This window comes from Dipodomys merriami, unplaced genomic scaffold (genome assembly GCF_024711535.1).
Source record: "Dipodomys merriami isolate MVZ:Mamm:240054 unplaced genomic scaffold, mDipMer1.0.p SCAF_587, whole genome shotgun sequence".
NCBI lineage: Eukaryota > Metazoa > Chordata > Mammalia > Rodentia > Heteromyidae > Dipodomys > Dipodomys merriami.
In genome coordinates, this window is record NW_027206165.1 from 175,831 (window position 1) to 200,503 (window position 24,673).

Consider the following 24,673-nt stretch of genomic DNA (forward strand, 5'->3'; position numbering starts at 1 on the left):
AAACTTAGCTTCCTAAAATGGAATGTGAAAAATGAGAAATAAAAAACAACTCACCAGAGATCCTCTCATTCTTTCTTCCTGTTGCCAATGAAGAGAAGATTCTGGACGCATGGCTTAGAGAAAAGGCAATTGACATAGTCAGGAAAGAACCTGTGTGATTATGCCTCAGATTTTCCTGCTCAAAACATTATACATGGAGTGAAAAAGCACAAAGCCTTCTTATGGGAGAAGAATCTTTGATGTCTCAAGTAGAGTATTAAATGCTCCACTGAGGATGACTCCACATTCCATTAGTTGGTAGACAAACAGTATTCTAGGTTAATATACATACAGAATTCATAAAAACTAAGGTTCCTAAAAATGATTGAATAAATAAAACAAAAATCCACACCTTGAATACCACTAATTATTAATGAAATACATTTATGGTTGTATGAATTATTTTTCTATTCATTAAAATGGATCCTAGGACGCCATCGAGCTTTTGCACTCTATCTTATTCATTTATACATTTAAACTCCATGGAGAGAATATAGGTTATAACTCAATACTTTTCCCCAAAATTATACAAGAAAATATATACAATACATATTACTTGTATTATAATATTTCAGTAATGGTTTTCAAATGGCACATTTCCCTGCATCCAAATACTTGGAGAACCCTTGAGCAATAACTTGAAATTTGTCATTTAGCCTACTTTACTTAATCAGTAAAGATTATGTAAATACAGTTTTGAGAAGTCCCTAATGCTCACTTTCCTAATCAATCATATGAGAGATAAAGGGCTTAATAAAGATGTAACATGAAATATTAAGCATAGGAGTGACAGAACATCACAGCTAAAGAACCAGAAGATTATAATCTTATGTTGCACAAATAATACTAACACAAAGTTCTAAGCTGAGGACACCCCAAAATGCAGACTTATAAAAATAAAAAATAAATATCTATATGCTTTTTCTTATATTTAGTGCTTGGCTTTTACACAGGAAATGCTACTGTCCAGAATTTTTATTTTTTTTTACACAACTACGTGGATTAGAAACTCTTAATGTAAAATAACATAAATTTTACAGTGATATGTATGAAATACGAAAACCTACTCTGTAAACTTCAGTTAGGTCGTTTGTGCTAAGGAACAATATGAATCACTTAAAAGCAACATTTGCACATTCATTTTGGATTGTTCCACATGACAAGAATGGTTTCTTACTTTTAAAAAGTAACAAAGAAATTTCTGTAGGCTAATTATCCATATTCAAATACTCAAAACCACAATTGTTGTAGATTTCAGGGTGGGATATTTTCTTCTTGTTTTGGGATTTAGACTATCATCCTTTAAATTTCAAGTTTCTATTTCATATTATTTTATTACAAACATAATCTATATTTAAGAGTTTATTTTGTAACTGGGCTCTGGTGGCTCATAGTTGTAATCGTAGCTACTCAGAAGTCTGAGATCTGAGCCCCACAGATTGAAGCCAGCTGGGGCAGGAAAGTCTAAGAGACACTGATCTCCAATAAACTACTAAAATACCTAGAAGTGGAGATATGGCTTAAGTGGTAGAACATTAGGCTGGAACAAACCAAGCTCAGGGTCAATGTCCAGTGCTTGAGCCCAAGAACCAGGTCTAGCACACAAAAAAGAGCATTTTATTGTATTGTATTTAAATTCTATTGAACAATTGTTTTGGAATACATATTTAGGCAGTCTCTCATTTTAAATGATGTAAAATAGGCTCAATAATCTAGTGGAGAAATTGTAAATTGTCAAGAACAGATAAAGTGGAAAACCTCCATGTTAGTAAAATTTTAAGCTAGGAAAATCCATAGGAACTGCAAAGGATAAAAAGGGATCAACGTGTTTCACTAACATATTTTAAATGAATGTTCAAGCTTCATTGACTTCAATTCCAATGAAGATTTTAAGTGAAATAATACTTCTTTGAGCAGATTGAGACAAAATGGAGAACACTACCTAAAACTTCATTATACGTTACATCTCAAAACCATACCACTTTGAGTAAGACACAGTACTTTAATTTCCTTCTGTAACACTCCATGACAAACACTTTCTTAACTGCAGGTAAAAACCAACACTATAAGGCTACTATCAGTATATCCACAGGTGAGACATTTGAGAGATCATGTACAACAATTGATACTGTGAAGAGGCTGAATAAATGAGTAAGAACAGAGATAGATACTTTCAGTTGTGACAATAATTCCTAATCCACAAACCACAGCCCCATGTCCTTTCTGAGAACTAGGCTCTGACTGATTCCTCAGGCAAGTTCATTTCGCCTCCTACTAGTTACTGTTAACCTTCCAACAGCACCTAGTGATTGGGAGTGTTAGAGGAAAGAGTACCACCTGAGTCTTGTGCTCTAATGAGTAGAACCAATCTTTGCTCAAGGCAAGGAAGCTGAAAATATTTTGCCTTTCCTTTGCCTTTCTGCCTCTGCTCTGTAGGGCTTGTCAGAGTTGACAAGGTATCCTTCTTCAAACATTGCTAGGCTTCATTGCTTAACAGAAAGTTAAAAAAAAAAAAAACAGGACCATCACACACTACTGTAATATCTCATGTAGACCTGTTCCTAGTAAAAAGGTCTTGTACAAACACGAGTGAACTAAAGCCAGGAGTACTAAGAAAGCTAACAAGGAAGGAGAAGAGCAGAGACACCTGTAGGAGAAACAACACAGGAACCCAAAAAACAACTGCAATATAAATGGAGTCAAATCAGGCACACCTCACAATTTTGCTACAATTGTTACCATGCTCATCTTACACCTGGGCAAAGATTGTAAGGTCACATGTGTTAACAGCAGAATTTCACCATCATGGAAATATAAATGCACAATTTCTCCTATTCTGGAGAACCACCCAACTTGCTGTCAGAATGTTGCAAGCCAGTTTCTGGCACCTGGAGACACAAGGGCTGTGGCAGCACAAACTCTGGAGCCCTGAACAAATCATCAGCCTCATGCTGGAGGAACATGTGGAGGATCAATTTTGCCTTGTGTTTTGCATCCAGCTCACAGTTCCTACCTGTTATTAGTTCTGCAGCCTGAGATCCCTTCAAGTTACACCTCCCAAGCTCCACTGAAGAGAAAACTTCCAGCAGCAAGGCAACGGGAAAGAAACTGGAATTTGCAGGCTGGAACCACCCACAGTGGGTGGGGAGGCACATGCGCAGAAGGATCTTTGTCCTGCTTTTAAAAAAAGAATAAAAACCTGCACTTTCAAAGTATCTGTGCTGCAAAATAGACTACAATTCCCACAATGCATCGTGCCACTCTGAGAGGAAGTAGGTTTCCACCAGTGCTAGGCCCTTTGTCTTAGGACTGCAGGGATTTATGGGGATGTTTTCTCCTGCTTGCATGAGCATAGGTGAGTTTGGTTTTTTTTTTAATGAAAATCACTGTGTGTCTCCTGAAACATTGTTAGACTATCTGAGAAAAGGACAAGTATTGGAAACATGAAATAAGTTGGCTTTTTAATTCTTAGATCTACTAATGTAATTGAGGTTATGAGACTTTTGTTTCTGTTCGTGTGTAACAGATAAGTTCTGTTGAATGTAAATGATATCTGATTTCTTTACATTTTGGAATAGCTCCCTGTTCAATATAAAAAGGTATTCGCAGGCACTAAACTGATTCTTGGATCATTTTTCATGCTTTAATGTATACACTGCAATAAAGTAGCAGAATTGCTAGATATACAGCATAATCCTTGCACCAATTAAATTTTTTTTAAAAATCTAACAATTTCCCAGAAATGTCCAAATTCCATTTTTGGAATCTTAAGTAGTTTTTGGCTGTTTCCAAATTTTTCCTTTCCTTTAAGGTTCTTTACTTTACTTTTCATTTCTTTTCTTTTATGTTCATTGTTATTCCTGTGGCTTGAACTCATGGTGTTCCCATGATCTTTTCTTTAACAATTTGTTCAGCTAAATAGTGAAAAGCATCCTGTGGGTGGGAGGAGTGGTCTTAGAACAGGCACCTCACCACCATTACTGTTCAAACTAATGGTGGTTTTGGGAGATCGGGGGGAATGTGGGTGAGGTGCAAGTGAAGTGAAGGATAGGTCTCAGTGAAGCTTGATGGCTTGGCCCAAACCAGTGTGTTTTTGTCTTTCCATTTGTATGCCCTATTCCAGTGTGAATTCCTCCCTCTTCTATGATCCTAAAAGTTCCTCTCAGTCACTCTAAGCTACCTCATATTGTCTTCCCAGGTGTTACCCATTAGACTTTGGAATAAATCTTTGTTATCCCAGGTCCTAAGTGTGGGAAGAGTCAGGGCCACTTCTAGAAACCAGGCTTGTGTCCTGACCTCTGGCATTTGCCACAGTCAGGAATAGTCAGGCATCATTTGGGGAAACACAGTTCCTTTACTGATAATGCAGCATCACCAGAGAATTCCTAACTTCTTAGCTCCCTAGGAGCTCTTCTCAAAATAACTGTGTAGGCCTAATCTTTCCAGGCCCAGTGATACAACTATAGTCAAGCAACTTCTAAGCCTGAGTAGGGAGGATCATTCAAGCTCAGGAGATTAAGGCCATTCTAGGTAACATAGAAAGATTGATTTTCAACGAAACACAAGTGTAGCAGTTCTTTACCAGATACCATCGGGGAGGGACATACACAGCAAAAAAGAAATCATCGTACAAATATGTTAGAAACAATAGCAATAAAGAAATATTTGAGACTCATATCTGATAAACCGATCAGAAAACAGGAAGTGGTACTATGGCTCAAGTGGTAGAGCACTAGCTTTGGGCTGAAGAGCTGAGAGACAGTGCCCAGGCCCAGAGTTCAAGCTTCACAACTGATAAACCTATCAGTTTGGGTCTGGCCCTTAACTTCTTGGTGTTCTATTATGCGATTCTGAACTCCCCAGAGAAAGCTTGCTTTCTTGCAAAGACAGGTTTTGATGAGTCATTGCTGAACTTATACATTAAGTAAAGAGGGGTTCAAAGACTGCACGCTAATATAGTAGTTACTGAGAGAAAAGTTGACATTGTAGATATGATAACCAAGGAGATGAAGTGAAAGCAGGAGAAGGAGGGGAAAATTAAATGGCCTTCCAACTTTTGTCTGCCTCATTCTAAAATTTATACACCAGACTATTTGCCATCCATGCTGTCCCACAAATAGTTTGTTTATGATTTATGATGGGTTTATGTTGCTTCTATTTGAATTTCTATATTTCTCAGGGTTTGTTGTTGTTGTTTTGTAATATTAGGGGAATAGATATTGCCTGTTAACATTTAGTGATTTATCTGTTTTCATCTTCAATTGGCCAATATGAAGATGTAGAATTTTTTTTTTTGGGTCCAGTTATGGGGCCTGAACTCTGGGCCTGGGCACTGTCCCTCAGATCTTCAGCTCAAGGCTAGTGCCCTACCACTTGAGTCACAGCACCACTTCTGGCTTTTTTCTTTTTTACTTATGTGGTGCTGAGGAATCGAACCCAGGGCCTCAGGCATGCAAGGCAAGCGCTCTACCACTGAGCCACCTTCCCAGCCCGAAGATGTAGAATTTTTACAAGTTGTAAATGTTTGGCATGTACTTTGGTACATGGTGACTTCACAAGGTCCAGTGTGTGTTAAAACTGCTTCCATGTTGAAGTGAAGAAATCTTCCTACATATTGGTTTGTACTGGTGGGGAATAAAAGGGAAAATTGGTTCCAGGCACAGGTGTAGTTATTCTGGATATTCAAAAATTTTGGAGCACTAGCAGGGCTGTGGTACAGATATTCCATGGCTGTTCCATTCTGGAATCATCTATTTCTGTGGAAGAGTCTATTTCAGTGTGCACACCTTAGACTACAGTACCAGAAGTATTATTTGAGACAAAGTTGTGTCCCAATTAACTCTGGATAAGGGCAGAAATGGTTCACATTCCATTATTTGTAATGTTACCTGCTGCTTGCTCTCATTATTTTTGCTACAGATTTTATTTGTGTTTAACTGTTTTAGACATCCTACAAACAAAAATGTAAAAGTAAAGATGCAGTGAAAACGAACTGTTTGGTAATCATTATTACCGTTTTCTCTACAACTTTTCATGTAAATTATTCTTTTGGTTTTGATATGCCTCAAAAGAAATTGTACATTATTATAACTTTGTTCCTTACTCCCTTTTGGCAGCTACTGGGCTTTTATCAAGTTTAAAGTGCAAAATTTATCACAATAACAAAAATACTAATCTATCAACCAACTACCTCCTACAAACCCAAGTATTTCCTTGGGGAGGGGAAAATTGATTTGAAACATAATGTTCCAGTTAAAATTTTGATATATAGCATTTTATAAATTAGGAAGCCACAACGTTTTTGACCCACCCAGATGAGTGGCGTGCCCGGATCTCTGGAGTCAGGGGTGGGCACTTGGCTGATAGGTTATTGAACCTGTCAGTCCAATGCCTGGGACTTTGAATTTCCTGTGGATCTGCCACCTGAGCCGATCTATTTAGGCCAGATGATGGGCGTGTCCGGATCCCTGGGGTGAGCACTTGGCTGATAGGTTATTGAACCTGTCAGTCCAGTGCCTGGGACTGGGAATTTCCGGTGGATCTGCCAGTGCTCTGATCTTTTTAGGCCCGGATCAGCTTAAGTCTTGCCACGTGTGTCTCCCTAGTCCAGTGCTGGGTCCTGTCTCATCTTTGGTCATCATGCCATTGTAATTCAGATCTCCATGGAAGCTGAATTGCCTTGTTGGTATTGTTTTTATTTCTTTCCTCTTTAGCATGTTTGCTAGCTGTGTTATGTGTATTTGGGGGGCTGTGGGCCTTTGTAGCAATGGGAGGCCTGCAGCCTGTTAACTGTGTAATAAAGACTCCAGTATTTCATATTCCAGAATGTGGCTTCGGGGATAGCTCACAAAACAGCTAGTGCGGTGCAGGGCTTCCGGGCTCTGAAGGGGCTTTTTCAGGCGGTGGTACTGGTGGCCCTGGTCTTCCTGCCCATTGTGGGGCTGTGGGCTTTGTACCAGGAGAGGCAGCTTGGTGGCACCTCTGGGGGGTTCAGAAAAAGTGCTGGTTCTAGCGGCTGGGCAGGTGAGTGCCTCGGTCCGGTGCAGCATGGAATAATGCTTTCCCTCTTCTCCAAATACTTTTCTGCTGCCCCTTCTTGCTCCTCCTTATCCTGTCGGAGTCCTCAGAGGCGGCAGGGGGGAACATTTGCACTTTTCCCCGCTTTTTTTCCCCAGATGGGGCAAATTGAGGATGAAAATGTGTCCACTCAATTGAGTCAGAATTAGAACCCAGGGCCCTTGGTGCCCCAGTCTGGGACTCTTATTTCAAATTTCCATGCTTTACAGTCAGTCCTCCTTTCTGTTGCCCTCTCTCCTCCCCTGACCTCATCCAATGTTCTCTTTCTGGGGAGAACCCTGTGTCCCAGGGTGTGATGCCTTCTGTAGGACTGGTTCCCCCCTCATCTCTGCTCTCCTCCCTCATCCCCCCCCACCTCACCTGATCCTGTTGTTTCTGCTCAGGTCAGTCCCTTTTTCATTTTACCATTTGCACAGGGGCCCCTGGGCCTCCCTGCTCCCCTCTCCCTATTTGGCTTTCCCCATTCCTATTTTTTTCTCAGATCCTGTGGATTCCTTGGGGAGTGAGTGCAGAGATCCTCTTGGAGCTTCAGGTGCGTTGGATAGGGTGAAAGGTGAGTTTCTGGTTCTTGAGGAATTTGCCACCTTATCTCTCCAGGAGTGTGGAGGTGTCCTGGTGGAAGGATCCCCCGAAATGTCCCAAAGCACAATTCCTTGAGGGTAGAATGCCACATGCCTTCCTCCTCTCCTCTGAATTGACGGGACTTGGTATTTTTTCCATTCCAAATTGTGATCATTTTTGTTATTGCCTTTTTGAAACTTAATCATGTACCTGTACCTGTGTACATGCATTAGGCTAAATTTGCATTTCTCTGTGTGTGTGTGTGTGTGTGTGTGTGTGTGTGTGTGTGTGTTCGTGTGTGTTCATGTGTTCAGATCCTGGGACTTGAACTCAGGGCCTGGGTGCTGTCCTTTAGTGTTTTTCACTCATGGCCCGTGCTCTGCCGCCTGATCCACAGCTCCACTTCTGGCTTTTTGGTGGTTCATTGGAGATAAGTGGTACAGATTTCACTGGCTTAGAACAAGGATTCTCATATTTCAGCCTCCTGAGTAGCTGGGATGGCATGTGTGAACCATTGGCACCTGGCTTTGACTGCTCCCTCACATCATTCCAACTCCCTTATCTCCTAGCAAGTCTATGGATACTTAAATTGCTTCCTATAGTAGGGCATTTCAGATTTGCTTATGGGATTTTTCCTGGTCCCATAAGAAGTGGGTAATTTGTATATCAGGATCTGACTTGACTGACTGTTGGCTGGCCTCAAAGGAAGAGGCTGAATTTTTTTTGTTGGGTGGGGGGTCCTGTCAAGGGGCCTGAACTCTGGGCCTGGGTGCTGTCCCTCAGCTCTTCAGCTCAAGGCTAGCACTCTACTACATGATCCACAGCACCTCTTCCAGCTTTTTTCTTTTTGTTTATGTGGTGCTGAGGAATGGAACCCAGGGCCTCATGCATGCAAGACAAGTGCTCTACCACTGAGCCACCTTTCCAGCCCAAGAGGCTGAATTTTTGAGGTTGATGCTTTTCCTTTCTCCTCAGTCTCTGGCTGGTCTCTGGCCATTCTGGTGTCTTGAGTACAGAGGGCTCTTTGTTCTAGGGCTAATCAAATGGAGATTAGCAAATGCTCTAGTTAATACCTTGACGTTAACTTGGCAGCTAAAAGTACATCCTGTAGCAGTTAATTGCCCTTGTCAGTGTTTGAATTGTGTGAGTGAGTTATGTGTCTTCTGTATTTTGCATATGCCAGACCCTCTGCATTTCATACATGTGTCACAGTCAGAAAGACAAAGACATAAATGAAACTGTTGCTTCCTAACAACCACAATGGAACTGGGAATGGAGGGAGCCTCTGTAGCATGTGCAGTAGAGTGGGGAAAGGAGGTGAGCCACAGATAACCTAGCCCGGATCTCTCTTTGAGACCTCTCCTCTTTCCCATCTTCATATGGGAACTGGAGGAAAGCTGGTAACCAGGGTTGCTAACACTAGCCCAGGGCCTGCAGGCAGGGTTAAACTCTCCTCAGCAGGGATGATTAACAGGTCTGGCCTTATCCTGGAGTAATGGAGCTGGCAGCAGGGGAGGTTCTGGAGCCTCTAGAGAAGCTCACCCCCACTTCAGGGTGATGGGTCCTAGGTATGAGCCTAGCTCCAGGGTCTCTCAGTGGGCCCTGGCCTTATGGATTACCAGAGTGTTAGTTAATAAAGGAATATAGTTAGTTATTGGGCACCAGTAGCTCATGCCTGTAATCCTACTTACTCAGTAGGCTGAGAGCTGAGCTCATGATTCAAAGACAGCCTGGGCAGAAAAGTCTATGAAGCTTTCCTCTCCAGTTAACTACCAAAAAGCCACAAAGTGGATCTGTGGCTCAAGTGATAGGAGCACAGAAGCCCAGGGACAGAATCCAGGCCCTGAGTTTAAGCCCTAGGACCAGTCCTCAAAATAAAACAAAACTGAAACACAAAGTTACTCTTGTTGACTTTAAGAGTATTGCGCTATGGCTGGCAATTCTAGGTGCTAGTAGGACTCTCATTCCAGAAACCTGTAAGGAAACTAGGGTTCTGTGGGGCTTGAACTTGTCTAAGAGCTAGATTACCATTGGTCTTCCTGGAATTGTGCCCAAGGCTATCTAATTATTGGGCATGTACAGCCTTTTAATTTAACTTTCATTCTCTTGGAAGTGAGCTGCGGCTAAAGTGGTAGAGCATCAGCCTAGAGAGAAAAGGTTATGAGAGAGCACACAGTCCCAGACTTCAAGCTCCAGCACTGGCACAAATAAATGCACTCTCTTTTCCACCTACATGAGCCATGGAGAGACTGGTGTTGGAGTGAATGCAGTGGGTGCTCTTTTGCTTACTAACTGGTGGGTCTTTCTGTACTTTATAGTGCCAGCTGTGGCTTGAAATTATGCCCTGGGTACTATAAACTGGGCTTTTTTCCTCAGTTCTACCACTTGAGTTACAGCTCTAATTCTAGGTTTTTAGGTGGCTCATTGGAGATAAGAGTCTCATGAACTTTCCTGCCCAGACTGGTTTGAACCATGATTTTCAGATCTTGGCCTCTCCCGAATAGCTAGGATAACAGATGTGGGCCACCAGCACCTGGCTTAGCTGGCTAAAATGCAAACCGCCTGGAGGCAGCCTCAGAGACTTGGATTTAGTTAGTCAGGTTGGGGCTGGCACTGTGCTCTGTGTCTGTGTGTCTGTACATACTTGTGCAGTTGCCTAAACACAGGACCTCATATTCTATTTTGTTGTCGTTGATGCTGGGGCTTGAACTCAGGGCTAGGGACATATCCATGAGAGTCTTTTTCTCAAGGCTACCACTGAGCCACAGCTCTATTTCCAGCTTTTTCTGAGTAATTTACTGAAGATAGAATTTCATGGAGTTTTGTGCCCAGGCTGGCTTTGAACTGTGATCCCCAGCATCCTGAGTAGCAGCAGCAAGGATTACAGATATGAGCCAACAGCACCCAGCTCATATTTATAAAGAAGGATGAGGTAGTGATTATCTTCTATCGTAAAGCTTGCCTCTGGGCATAAATAGTTTGTGTACTACTTGTTGTTGTTATTGTTGTTGTCATGTCAGAGGTGTGGATGGAACTCAGGACCTTGTACTTGTCAGGACAGGCTTCTCCAAGAGCTAAATCCCCAGCCCCACCTCATATTTTTTATTGTTTTTTTCCCCTCACAATTGGTGCTCTACCAGATGAGCCCCATCTCTATTTCTGTTTTCTGTTTTTTATTTTTTTTCTTGTTAATTGGAGGTAAGAGTGTCAGACTTGCCTGCCCAGGCTGGCTTTGAACTGCAATCCTCTCATCTCAACCTCAGGAAGTAGAATGTTGGGTTTCCACAGTCTGGGAAAAGGCATGGATGGGTGTTGCTAATTAATAGGTACCCAATTTCAGTTTGGAATACTGAGAAAGTTCTAGAAGTTGATATCAGTGAGGTTGCTTGAAATGTGACTGTACTTAAAGCCACTGAAGTGTATACTTCTACTTGGTTTGTATAGCATGTTTTATGCTATACTTATTTTCACACAATGAGAGAATAATTAACATTGCAGCCACAGAGGGGCTGGACAAGAAAGGTTGGCAGGAGGTGTAAAGTTCACTCATTCAGTTTCTCACCACCAAATATCTGTTGTTGGACCATTTGTGCTGGGCCTGTGCCAAGTTGGAATAAAGGCAGTGGGTGGTTGCTTGGAACTGGTGCTCTATTACTTGAGCCACACTTACACTTCTGGCTTTTTGCAGGTTAATTGGAGATTAATCTCTCAGATTTAGCTGCCATGGCTGGCTTTGAACTTAATATACTATCTTAAACTCATGAGTGGAACATGCTCTTTTTTGTGTGTGTGTATCAGTCGTGGGGCTTGAACTCTGGGCTTGGGTGTTATCCTTGTGATCTTCAGCTTAAGGCCAGTGCTCTACCCGCTTGAGCCACAGCACCACTTCTGGTTTTCTAGTGGTTTATTGGAGATAAGAGTCTCATGAACTTTCCTTCCCCGGGCTGGCTTTGAACCGTGATCCTCAGATCTCAGCCTCCTGAGTAGCTAGGATTACGGGCGTGAGCCACCAGCTCCCGGACTGCTCTTTTTTTTTTGTTTGTTTTTGGTTATCAGGCTTAAACTCAGTGCCTGGGCACTGACCCTGAGCTCTTCTGCTTAAGGCTAGTTCTCTACCACTTCGAACCACTGTACTTCTTTTGGTTTTCTGGTGATTAATTAGAGCTGAGAGTCTCACAGACTTTGCTGCTCTTTAGCCTTGAACTTCAATCCTCTGATCTCAGCCTCCTGAGTAGTTAGGATTACTGGCAGGAGTCCCTGCACCTTGCTGGAGACCTGCTCTTCTATGAGGGAAGGGGCTCTGATTATCTCCATTTTACAGATGTAGAAACAGAGGCAAAAAAATTAAAATGACTTGTCTATGATGTCACAAGTTAGTAAATGCCAGAGCTGGGGCTTTTATCTTGTAGCAAAGCTCACCCTCAAATAATACTCCATTTGTGTGTGTCCTTTGTCATTCCATCATATTCCTGTACCAAGGAATCAACAACACCCACAGGTGTGATTAAGAACATGGCTCTGTCTGGTGAGGAGAGTGCCTGGATTTGAGCCTCATGTTCACTATTGAATTTCATTGAGACGTTTGTATGGCCAAGATTCAAGTTTTGTGATCTTGTCTCTGGCCAATCATTTGTTCTGTGTTCCAGTGGCCAGGTCTGTAAGACTAGGATAATTTATTACCAAGTTCACCTATTAAAGTCAGCTTTATAGTTCATTTGAGTGAAGATGGCAACCTTGGGTTGAGTGTCTCATTCAGTGGTATTCTGTACATTTTTAGCATGGTGGGAAGGAGGAGGGAGGTGAGGGGAGAGGAAGAAGAACCAAGAGGAAGAGGTAGAGGTAGAAGTGGACGTTGGCCAGGTATCAATGTCTGGAGCCAGTAATCCTAGTTATTCAGGTGGCTAACATCTGAAGATGATAGTTCAAACCAGCCAGTACAGGAAAGTCTGTAAGATTTTTTTTTTTTTGTCGGTCGTGGGGCTTGAACTCTGGGCTTGGGCGCTGTCCCTGCACTCTTGAGCTCAAGGCTAAGTGCTCTACCGCTTGAGCCACAGCGCCACTTCTGGTTTTCTAGTGGCTTATTGGAGGTAAGAGTCTCAAGGACTTACTTACCTGGGCTGGCTTTGAACCATGATCTTCAGTTCTCACCCTCCTGAGTAGCTAGAATCACAGGTGGGAGCCACCGGCACCCACCAAGATTTTTATCTCAAACTACTCAGAAAAACTGGAAGTGGAATTGTGGCTCAAGTGGTAAAACACTAGCCTTTTTTTCTGGGGAGGAGGGCTGGTCCTGGGGCTTGGGCACTGTCCCTTGGGTGCTGTCCCTCAGCTCTTCAGCTCAAGGCTAGCACTCTACCACGTGGGTCCCAGCACCACTTCTGGCTTTTTTCTTTTTTGCTTATGTGGTGCTGAGGAATCGAACCCAGGGCCTCAAGCATGCAAGGCAAGTGCTGTACCACTGAACAACCTTCCCAGCCCCAAAGCACTAGCCTTGATTGAACACAAAGAGGCTCATGGACAGTGCTCAGGCTCTGAGTTCAAGCCTCAAGACTAGCAAAAAAATAAAACAAGAGACAGAAGTAGAAAAGATAGGGTTTTGTGTTAGCAATATAGTTTGTTGTTGCTGTGACAAAATACTTGACAGAAATAACCTAAGGGAAAAAGGATTTATTTTGCTTCATGTCACAGATTTCAGGCAATCTTGGCAAAGCAGAACAACTCATGGTAGCCAGGGAGTTAGGGGAGGGGGTAAGAGTGGGAAAGAGAATGCCTGCATTGCAGTATTCTCTCCCCCACCCCACTTTAATTTCATATGGAAAGCCTGCCTATGGAATGGTGCGACCTATATGCAGGAGAGATTCAGTTAATCTGATATCCAGCCCAACCCCCCCCCCCCACAAAGGTGTGTTTTACTCATCAGCCTGATGCATCTAAAGCAATTGATCTCAATTAAGTTCATCCTCAAGATTTAACCATCACAGATGTCAGCTTCATTTGCCTCCAGATTTACCTTTCTTGTTCTCTGACAACTCACCTATAATTTGTCATTGTTGGGTTTTGTTTTGGTTTGTTGGTTATGGGGCTTGAACTCTGGGCCTGAGCTCCTCTGTCCCTGAGCTCTTCAGCTTAAGGCTGGCACTCTACCACCTGAGCCACAGTGCCACTTCGAGTTTTCTGAGTGGTTTATTGGAGATAGGAGTCTCACAGACTTTCCTGCCTGGGCTGGCTTTGAACTATGATCCTCAGATCTCAGCCTCCTGAGTAGCTAAGATTACAGGCATGAGCCACAAGCACCCAGCTTCATTGTTGGGTTTTTTAAGCACTCTTAAACTACTGTGTGTGTGTGTGTGTGTATGTATGCACCTGCACGCATGTGTACACATGCTGATACTGTGGCTGGAACTCAGCCTCTGTGAGTGAGTTCTTCCTTACCTTTTGTATTCAAGATAAGGCTGATGCTACCACTTGAGCCATGTCTCCATTTCGTTTTTTTTAGGCCAGGTTCAAGTGGCTCACACTCTAATCCTAGCTACTCAAAAGACTTGATATCTGATGTTGAGGTTCAAAGCCAGCCAGAGCAGGGCTTTTATCTCCAATTAGCAATCTACTGTGATTTAAAGTGGTAGACCACCTGCCACCTGTATTTTACCCTACCAAATATCTAGCACAGTCCTACCTCTTTCTGCTTATCTCTATAATCCCATGGATATCTGTAAGTATTCTAGCTAGCTTTTGTCCATCATTTTTTCCATGGGTCTAGTTTTTTTAAATTGCTACAGAATTAAATTTAGCAAAACCATAACTTATAATTTGTTGTAGAACTAGAAATTTGTAACTTGAAAAAGCAATATTCTCCTCTTGAGAAATTCACTTTCACCCTCCATAACAGTGAGAAAACACAGACTCTCCACAATATCCACACTAGTGTTTTATTACTCAGAAGAACAATAGCATGGTCTACAAGTGAAAAATTTACAACAGACTCATCAGTACTAAATAGAAAACAGCATGTAGTAAAATCATTTTGGCATTACTCATCCAAACCCAAATGCTTAAGAATCATGTCTTCATTTTTCCACCAAAGAAACTAGAAATGGAACTGTGATTCTAGTGCTAGAATTTAGCCTTGAGAAAAAGTAGTTAAGGAAAGTGGCTAGGCTTTGAGTTCAATCTACAAGACTAGTACCCACACACAAAGAAAATGTATTCTTTCAGGTTTTCTGAATGTTTCATGAACTTGGGGATGAAAGATGATGAGACAGATTTTATTCTTGTGCACATTTTGTAATAAACAAGGAGTATTATCTTCCACCAGACCTTCCATTAAAAAATAAATTGGAATAGTAATAGTGTTATAATGCATACATAGACCACACATATAGTGGAAGACTTTTGGGGAGCAGTGGAGAAATTGATGCTCTCATGTCCTTGGAATAAAGCATGTTAGTCCTTCCCCATCTATCACTACCAAACCACTATGGATGATTTGAGTTCAATCTCAAAGGTCCAGAGCTCCTATTTCTGAAAAGTGTTTATTAAATTACTTGACCAACCATCCATTCCTCAATATAAAAGACACAAGTCAACAATTTCACTATCTTAATTCTTTGTCAAGCCTGGAAATCCAACCCCTGAATAACATGAAGGGAAATCATCCCTACTCTACACAATGAGAGGATGAGAAATGTTGGTTCAGTGAGTGGTTTTCCCTTACACCTAGCTTAATTCTGCCATGAAGGATTTCTCTATAATTTACAGAGGTTTCTGCCAAAGGTTTCCCTATGTTGGGTTTCATTTTTTGTGTGAGTGCTCTAATGCTGGCTGAAGGTTCATTTCTGCTTGAAAGATGTCCTCTAATGTTCACTCGACATTCTGTCTTGTCTCTAGGTCTCTGAAATATGTAGAGAAATCTGTGAAACTTCTGGCTAAATATTTGTCTACATTTATTATACTCACATTTTCTCTCCTTATTATGCTCTTGGATGTACTGAGGACTGACTTCTATTAAAAATTGCATATTTGTTAGACCTGTTAATTTTCTTTTCTCCTATGTGATTCAGTTCTCTGCTGAACACTGTGCTATGCTGTTGAAGTGGTATTTTTTACATTGGTATTATTCATACCTTGTCTTTCTTGTTTGTGCTCTATAAACATTCATCCATGCATGATTACTAAGTGAAGGACTTTTTTGATACTTGTTTCATTCATAATGTTTTTCTCCTGTGTGTTTTCTGATGAAAATTTAACTATGACTTCTCAAAAACTTTCCACATTTTTTTTCATTCATAAGATTTTTCTCCTGTGTGCATTCAATTTGGAACCATGAGGCATGCCTTCTGGCTAAAAGGCTCCACATTTGCTACATTCACAAGGCTTCTATCAGGTTTTGGTTCTATCATGCAAACTTATTTTTCATCCAGGTGAGACTTTCCATAGTTATCACATTCCTAAGATTTCTCATGTGTGTGGATACTCTTATGATTCCTGAGGGATGAACTCCAGATGAAGGATTTTCCACATTTGTTACATTCATAAGGTTTCTCTCCTGTATGTGTTCTCTCATGGACAGTAAGGCATGATTTAAATCGGAAATACTTTCCACATTTGTTACATTCATAAGGTTTCTCTCCTGTGTGTGTTCTCTGATGAACAGTAAGGTGTGACTTACGGGTGAAAGACTTTTCACACACATTACATTCATAAGGTTTCTCTCCTGTGTGTGTTCTCTGATGGACAATAAGGTGAAACTTCTGTCTGAAATACTTTCCACATTTGTTACATTCATAAGGTTTCTCTCCCGTGTGTGTTCTCTGATGAACACTAAGGTGTGACTTATGGGTGAAAGACTTTTCACACACATTACATTCATAAGGTTTCTCCCCTGTATGTTTTCTCTGATGGACAGTAAGGTGTGATTTTAATATGAAATACTTTCCACATTTGTTACATTCATAAGGTTTCTCTCTCGTGTGTGTTCTCTGATGAACAGTAAGGGGTGACTTACAGGTGAAAGACTTTTCACACACATTACATTCATAAGGTTTCTCTCCTGTGTGTGTTCTCTGATGGACAATAAGGTGAAACTTCTGTCTGAAATACTTTCCACATTTGTTACATTCATAAGGTTTCTCTCCTGTGTGTGTTCTCTGATGGACAATAAGGTGAAACTTCTGTCTGAAATACTTTCCACATTTGTTACATTCATAAGGTTTCTCTCCCGTGTGTGTTCTCTGATGAACAGTAAGGTCTGACTTACGGGTGAAAGACTTTTCACACACATTACATTCATAAGGTTTCTCTCCTGTATGAGTTCTCTGAGGAACAGTAAGGTCTGACTTCTGTCTGAAATACTTTCCACATTTGTCACATTCATAAGATTTCTCTCCTGTGTGTATTCTCTGATGCAAAGTGATGTATGACTTCATTCTAAATGATTTTCCACATTTGTTGCATTCATCAAACTTCTGTTCTTTGTCAGTTCTCTGATGCCTTCTGAGACCTGACTTTTGGGTGGAAATTTTCCTACATTCTTCGTATTCATAGGTTTTCTCTTCTGGTGTTGTTTTAGGTTGATCAGAACTTAGTTCTGAATTCTTAGAGATAGATTTTGCACATTGCTTATACTCATCAGGATTCTCTGGATATTTCCTCTCAGGTTTTGTAAGGTGTAAATCCTTACTGAATGATTTCTCACATTCACTACTTGTATAAGGATTCTCTCCTGTGTCTCTTTTCTGATGCATAGTGCCTGGAAATCTCCCTCCCTGACAAAGTTCTTGGGCAAGAAGAGCAGACTTATCATATTCTTCTCTATATTCGTTATGGTTAGAGGCGGGATCTCTGATGCAAACCCAATTATGTGGAAAGAATATCATCTCTGAATTTAATACCTTCTCTCCTCCATATTCAAAATATGGACCATCATAATTTTGACTAAAAGCCTCTGAATATCTAAGCGATTGTTTAACTACAGGAGAAACACCAGGCATATATGCAGCTGGCATCTTACCAGGATCACTGTAGTGGAGCATGTTCTGACACTGAATGAACTCGTCCGTCGTCATCCTTAAGGAGTTCTCATCATTCCTATTCAGTTCTGGCTTTTGTTTGGAGGTCAAGTTAGAAGTTGTCACTAATCTCACTCTTTGCTCTATTGTGTTAATATTTGTGACAGCTACTTCACGCAGACATTCATCTGGACCTTCCTGGTAAGTCTTAATCACATGCTCCATTTTTAGAATATCTAAAATGAGTCATATAAAGAAGAAAAAAAACATAAATAAGATCCAAATACTCCTTAAAATAAAGGTAAAGACATTTTCCCCATCTTAACTGTTACAAATTTTGAAATATTAATATAGGAAATGATTTATGAGAAATAAATTTCTTTTACCACAATGTATTGATTAAGAAAGTAATACTCTTCCTTACACCTTTTTTTGTCATGGGGCATGAACTCCAGGCCTGGTGTTGTCCTTCAGCTCTTCAGCTCAATGCTAGCTCTCTATCATTTGAGCCACAGCACGACTCCCAGTTTTATCTGCTTATATGGTGCTGAAGAATGGAACCCAGAGCCTTATGCATGCAAGGCAAGCACACTACCACTGAGCTACTATAATCAAGAACTCTAATAACAACAGATGCTGGAGGGGATATGGACAGAAGGGAACACTACTGCATTGTTGTTGGGAGTGTAAACTTGTACAACCACTTTGGAAAACAGAATGGAGGCTCCTCAAAAGACTCCACATAGAGCTCCCTTATGACTCAGCAATCCCACTTCTGGGCATTTACCCAAATGATCACAAACAAGACCATACTAAGGGTACCAGCACAACTATGTTTATTGCAGCATTGTTTACCATAGGTAAGATAAGGAACAAACACAAATGCCCCTCAGTACATGAATGGATCAAGAAAATGTGGTATATATACATAATGGAATTCCATGCATTCATCGAAAAGAATGATATGGCTCCATTTGTTAGGAAATGGAAAGACTTGGAAAAATTATATTGAGTGAAGTATGCCAAGCCCAAGGAAACCGGTCCCATGGTTCTGCTTATTTGCAATAACTAGTATATATCTGAGACAAGCAGAAACGGTCAATAAATTGATGTTAGGCAAAATGAACCCCAAGATAAGGACTCATATGTTTTTATTTATTGCTATTGTATCTAACATATATATATATATATATATATATATATATATGATATTTCTTTATTGCTTTATATGTCCCTCCCCTATGGTATAACCCCTGTTTTTACTTTGTTTGATGTAGGTATAATTTGTGGAGGGAAGGTGGACCCATTGCAACAATGAGATGTACAAGATGTTATGTCAAAAAATGAACTTCCCAACTTTGGCTGGGGCGGGGGGCTGGAGGGGAATGATGGGAGGGGATGGTAACGGAAAACAAAGGAGGAGGCAACAATGCTTGGTAAGAAATGTACTCATTACCTTGCCCATGTAATTGTAACCCCTCTGTGAATTGTTTTCACAACAACAAAAAAGAGTAACACTGACAGTTTATGATGGAAAATGTTTTTCTGTATTTCAGGTTTTTCTTCTTTTTATGTCAGAGGAATTATTTATACAAATTACTAAACCATTTACTGCTAGCTTTTTAACCTGTATAATTTAATATGTAGCATTCTTCATTTTTTCCCAAAAATTGTTTTGTTTGATCTTAGGGGAATAGATGCTTTGTATTGTTTTACTTTCTTAAAATAATTTATATATTGTGCTACTTTACTTCTCAAACATTAGGAGAACAGTATTTTCTAACTTTGGAGATTGTACCTTTTTTATACAAACCTTTGCTTACACCTGAGAATAAAGTTTTATAACCACATTTCTTCAGTTATAAGTTCTCACTGTGAATCAAGTATCTTTAGAAATTTTAAAATTTGTTTCCCTCCACCTTAGACAGAATGTCATCTGACTTTTAAACCCTCAGACTCATGAACTAAAGCCACATCAGATCACGACCTAGTTAATCATTCTCTCTAGACTGAAAGCTTTGGTTCTGTATCCTGGCCTCTACCCTCCTTATCCTTATCAGAGGATAGCAGCCTTGGCATAGTCATTTGCTATACCTGCCTAGTCCTAGTTTCAAAGAAAAGTAAATCTCACTTTTCACATTTCTAATTTTGTTTTTTCAAAATAATTTCCACCAAGAGAAAGAATTGCTAACTTTACCTTTACTGCCCTACACAGTTCAGTGTGCATCTACATGCATTTTTGATTCACAAGTCTAACACAAAGACCACCTAGTTCTCTGCTACACATGGGACTCAAGGGAATTAGGAATATTATTGGTCAGTACATAGCAAGACGAATTTACCAATTTGGTTCTGGATCCATGATCACTATGCAAGATGCTTTAACTCACCTGAGAAATTCTTGTCTGAGGCTTCTCTCATATATGGCTCTTCATCTTGCTCCAGCTTGACAATCAATTGAGGTTTAGGACCAGTGTGCCCTGTTAATAAGAGTGAAGACTTATTGCTCATGCTGTGTCAAAATTGTTCTAAGATTTCAGATATCCTGTTAACAAGGTTGCTCCCAAATCTTCTTTCATTTCTCACTGTCTCCATGGTAGAATCTCCCCGAGGTTTGAATTAATTTTGCAGGTTGTGTGACTTGAATGCAATTCTTTTTCTCAAGGTTAGCATTCTATTAGTTTGAGTCCTAGCTCCACTTCCAGTGTAAGAGTGGTTATCTTGAGATAAGAGTCTCATGGAGACTTCACTGGCATTTTTTGCTTCAAACTGAAAGCCTCAGATTTCAGACTTCTAAGAATTACAGGCATGAACCACTGCATCTAGTACTAGGTTTGGATTATAAATACTCCCTCTAATCTAGTGATTTCCAGTTCTTACTTCCAATAATGATAAATAGGTATGTATGTATGTATGTATATATGTGTTTTCTAGATTGTATATCTACCCACAATAATCACTTCAAGTTTGGGAATACAGTCTTCTCTTTAGGGAAGACAGTTTGGAACTTTTGTCAAACTGCTGATTTGGATTCTTGAACAATGAAAATAAAATTGCCTCAGAATTTATATAATCTACCTGTATATAATCTACCTTCATTTGAAACAAATGACACTTCCCACAGACTGGAAACTTACATCCAAATAGCATTGAAAGTTCTATAAATATTCACATATCTACTAAAAACAAATCATTTTCCGCCCACCAGTGGTTCACACCTGTAATCCTAGTTACTCAGTAGGCTGAGATCTGAGGATTGCCATACAAAGCCAGCCCTAATAGGAAAGCTGTGAGATACTTATCTCCAATTTAACCACCAGAAAGCTTGAAGAGGTGCTGTTGCTCAAGTGATAGAGTGCTCACCTTGAACTGAAGAGCTGAGGCACTGTACCAATGCCCAGAGGTCAAGCCCCACTTAACTTTTCAAGTTAATGTGATATTTTTGGCTCACCTAAGGACACCAGCATGCTATAGGTTTCCAGCATCACATCTCTATACAGGGTCCTCTGAGAAATATCCAATTCCTGCCACTCCTCCCAGCTGAATTCCACAGCCACATCATCAAATGACACCAGCTTCTGTAAGGGCACATTCCATCAATCCCTGAGTCCTGAGAACACCAAAACTAGAATTTCATTCTTCTACATGTATGCTTTTGTATTACAGAATGTGGTTGGAACTTTCTGTGTTATTTATAAAATGAGAGAATATATAATCAAAGTAGAAATATTTGCCTCCATAGTAACTTGGTAATTACACATACAAAGTTTTTCTAATACATTAGAACCCATTTCTGGTTGCAGCAATGAAGACAAGAAAACAGTTCTAAGAAGCTAATAACCTAGCAAGACAACAATAAGTATAAGTAGGAGTCTGAAAGTATGTGTTTATCTTATTTTGGTAATATTTACTATATATCTGGGTAACAATGAAGTAAATAAATATGTTTTCGGCATTTTCATATTCTGCCTCACTGACAATACTATTTAGAGTTTCTATTAAATAGTGCTCTCATAAACAGTCACAACATGGCCATTACATCATATGCAATACATAACACATTAGTAGATCTATGAAAAGCACAGCATCCAGGTAAATGTTCAAAGGAGTAAATTACTCAAAAAATAGTAAACGAATGATTTGGCTCTCATAAGATTTGACTTAGTTCTCACAATAAAACATCCGATGTTAACTATTTTTGTTATTAAATTTCTAGATATAAAAGTATGGTCATAGATAGCCATTTGTTTCTTCATATGTAAAAATGAACTGCCAGCATGAACGTTTGTGAACACTGACTACTTCCTACCACACCAAATACTTACTTATTACCATAGAATGTTTCTTAATCAGCTTTGCATTTTAATAGGCCTTAATTGAAAGATGGATGTAAATGGATAGAGGCTTAAGGAATGCTCAAGATGATCCCCAAATATGTGAACTATGACCACCACAAGAAGGATAGAGAATAAAACTATGAATTGGGACATGATATAAAAAATATAGTAGTTTTAAGAATTAGAATAAAATACAGCACTAATTTGTTGTACAGTGTCTAAAAGGAATACAGTCTTTCTTGACAATATCAGAGGTGAATGATGACTAACACACAAAAAGAAATATATCTATAAAGTGTTTAAAGAAAATAGACTTCAATACACAATCCATGGGGCAAAGGACCTCTTCTTACAATTAAGATTGAAGGTATTCCTAGGGAAAGATAATGCATTATTAACACATCTTCATTTTAAGTGCTATAAAAATTAATCTGCGGGGCTGGGAAGGTGACTGGCTCAGCGGTAGAGCGCTTGCCTTGCATGCCTGAGGCCCAGGGTTCGATTCCTCAGCACCACATGAGCAAAAAAGAAAAAAGCCAGAAGTGGCGCTGTGGCTCAAGTGGTAGAGCCCTAGCCTTGAGCTGAAGAGCTGATGGATAGGGCCCAGAGCCAGAAATCAGGCCTGAAAACCGGACCGAAAAAAAAATTATTGTGCATGAAGAGAAAAATAAAAATTGCTAACATAGATCTACACAGAGGAGAAGATTATTAAAAAGGTAAATGTGTAGTTAAAGGAATGGTACATGTGTAGGTAAAAGAATGTATAGAAAACATTGTATGTAATTTCTCTTGTGAAAAGAAAACTTATAGTACCATATTCATAATTCATAAGGAATGCAAATTCAATATACAAACACATAGGTGTTTTAAAAACAAAGTTTGTGAATCCTGCATATGGATCAATTAATTTTGTACTTGCCTCGCAAATATGGGGGTCTGAGTTCAAAGAATTATTTCTACAAAAATTTAAAAGGAAAATAGAAAGGTTATACATAGGTTATAAATTCCATTCAATTCCATTGAAAAGTAACTATATTATGCTATATGCTACTACTATGATAATATTGTAAAGATTAATGTTCGTAGTAAAAATGCATCCAGCAAGTTAATTTCCTTTGTGTTCCTAACAAAGAATCCCACAGGGTAGAAAGTTCATTTCCTTGCAGTTCTACAGTATAACAATTTTCCTGCACATTTTACTTCTGCTGAAGCTCTATGCGTCAGCCTGAGAATGGCCTTTGTTCTTTACATGAAATGTCTGCTTATTTCTGTATGAAGAATATTAATAAGACTGTTTTTAAAAAATCTTGCAGTCCTTGCATATTTTGAGTTGCACAAATTCAATGGAACATAGAAACAAACCTTTGAAAAAGTAGGGCACCTGTATTAAGCATGCAGTCTTATTTTTATCCTATGAACAATGGAGTATAACAACTATTTACATCAGATTTAATTTGTAATTGGTATCAGAGGTAATTCACAGTGTACAGGAGAATGCCTGCAGCTTATATGAGAGGTGATTTACAGTGAAGTTGAGGTGTGTGCAGGTTACATAGAAGCAAAATAAGAAATAAATATCAGATGAGACAAACAGATATTAAATAGCAAGATATCCATCAAAATAAGACCATATTTATATTGTAAAATATAGTAAATATATAAGGCACTGTCTTTCATGAACAGAAGAAAGAAAACTTAATGAGCAATCCAAAGTCATGGACTAGAGAGAAATAAAAATTAAAAAAAATATACAAAGATACCATGAGCAAAAGTTAATGATGAAAAATACAAATAGTGATAATATGTAGGAAATAAGCATCAGCCCAAAATATATGACCACAGATATAGATCATTGATAATGACAGACAGATTATACATTATGATAGTAAAAATGTATGCTGAAAAGCAAAGGTACAAAGACATGTTTAAAAGACCATGCAGTTTTAATACTTTAATCTACCATTACTATTGTAGAACTAATACTCCTCTTCCTAACTGATATAACAACCAGACAAAAAATCAGCATGGACACACACATGGATGCCATTATCTAAAACTTAAAAAAAAATACTATGGTGTTGCATTTATCAAGACACATATTCCAAGATTAATAGTAAATCGGAAGACAAATGGTGTAGAAAACAATATGAAAAATTAAAGTTATGTTATAAATACATGAAAATTAAAAGATATATTTATAGTATTCTATGAGTGAAATAAACACAGGGAAATTACAATGGATCTCAAAGAAATGTATTCCGTCATTGTGATTTATAGAATATTAAATATAGCCTCTTTCTTCACCTTTGAAATAAAAACACATAGTTTGGGGCTGGGAATATAGCTAAGTGTTAGAGTACTTGCCTGCCATGCATGAAGCTCTAGGTTCCATTCCTCAGCACTACATAAATAGAAAAATTAGGAAATGGCACTGTGGCTCAGGTGGTAGAGTTGTAGACTTGAGCAAATCAAGATCAGGAATGGTGCCCAGGACAGGCTCCAAATTCAAGCCTAGGTTTGGCAATAAAGTTTAAATAGATATGGTGTATTCACATGGATCTCTTCTGGAGAGTGGGGGAAAGCCAGAGAACTAGAAGGAAATGGGGTAAAAAGCGCATCTGTGGAGGTCATTAGGCACTGATGAAAGTAAGC

At 39.6% G+C, this 24,673-nt stretch overlaps 1 protein-coding gene across 1 annotated transcript in view; it reads right to left on the reverse strand.

The window, feature by feature from the left end:
• The window catches only part of LOC138813108 (zinc finger protein 850-like), a gene marked incomplete at its 5' end in the record, with an annotated part of 163,745 nt that overhangs the window by 12,402 nt on the left and 126,670 nt on the right, over positions 1-24,673 (reverse strand). Inside the window, 1 exon segment of the mRNA XM_070001328.1 lies at positions 16,175-16,991. Coding sequence (XP_069857429.1) covers positions 16,175-16,991 — 817 coding nt within the window.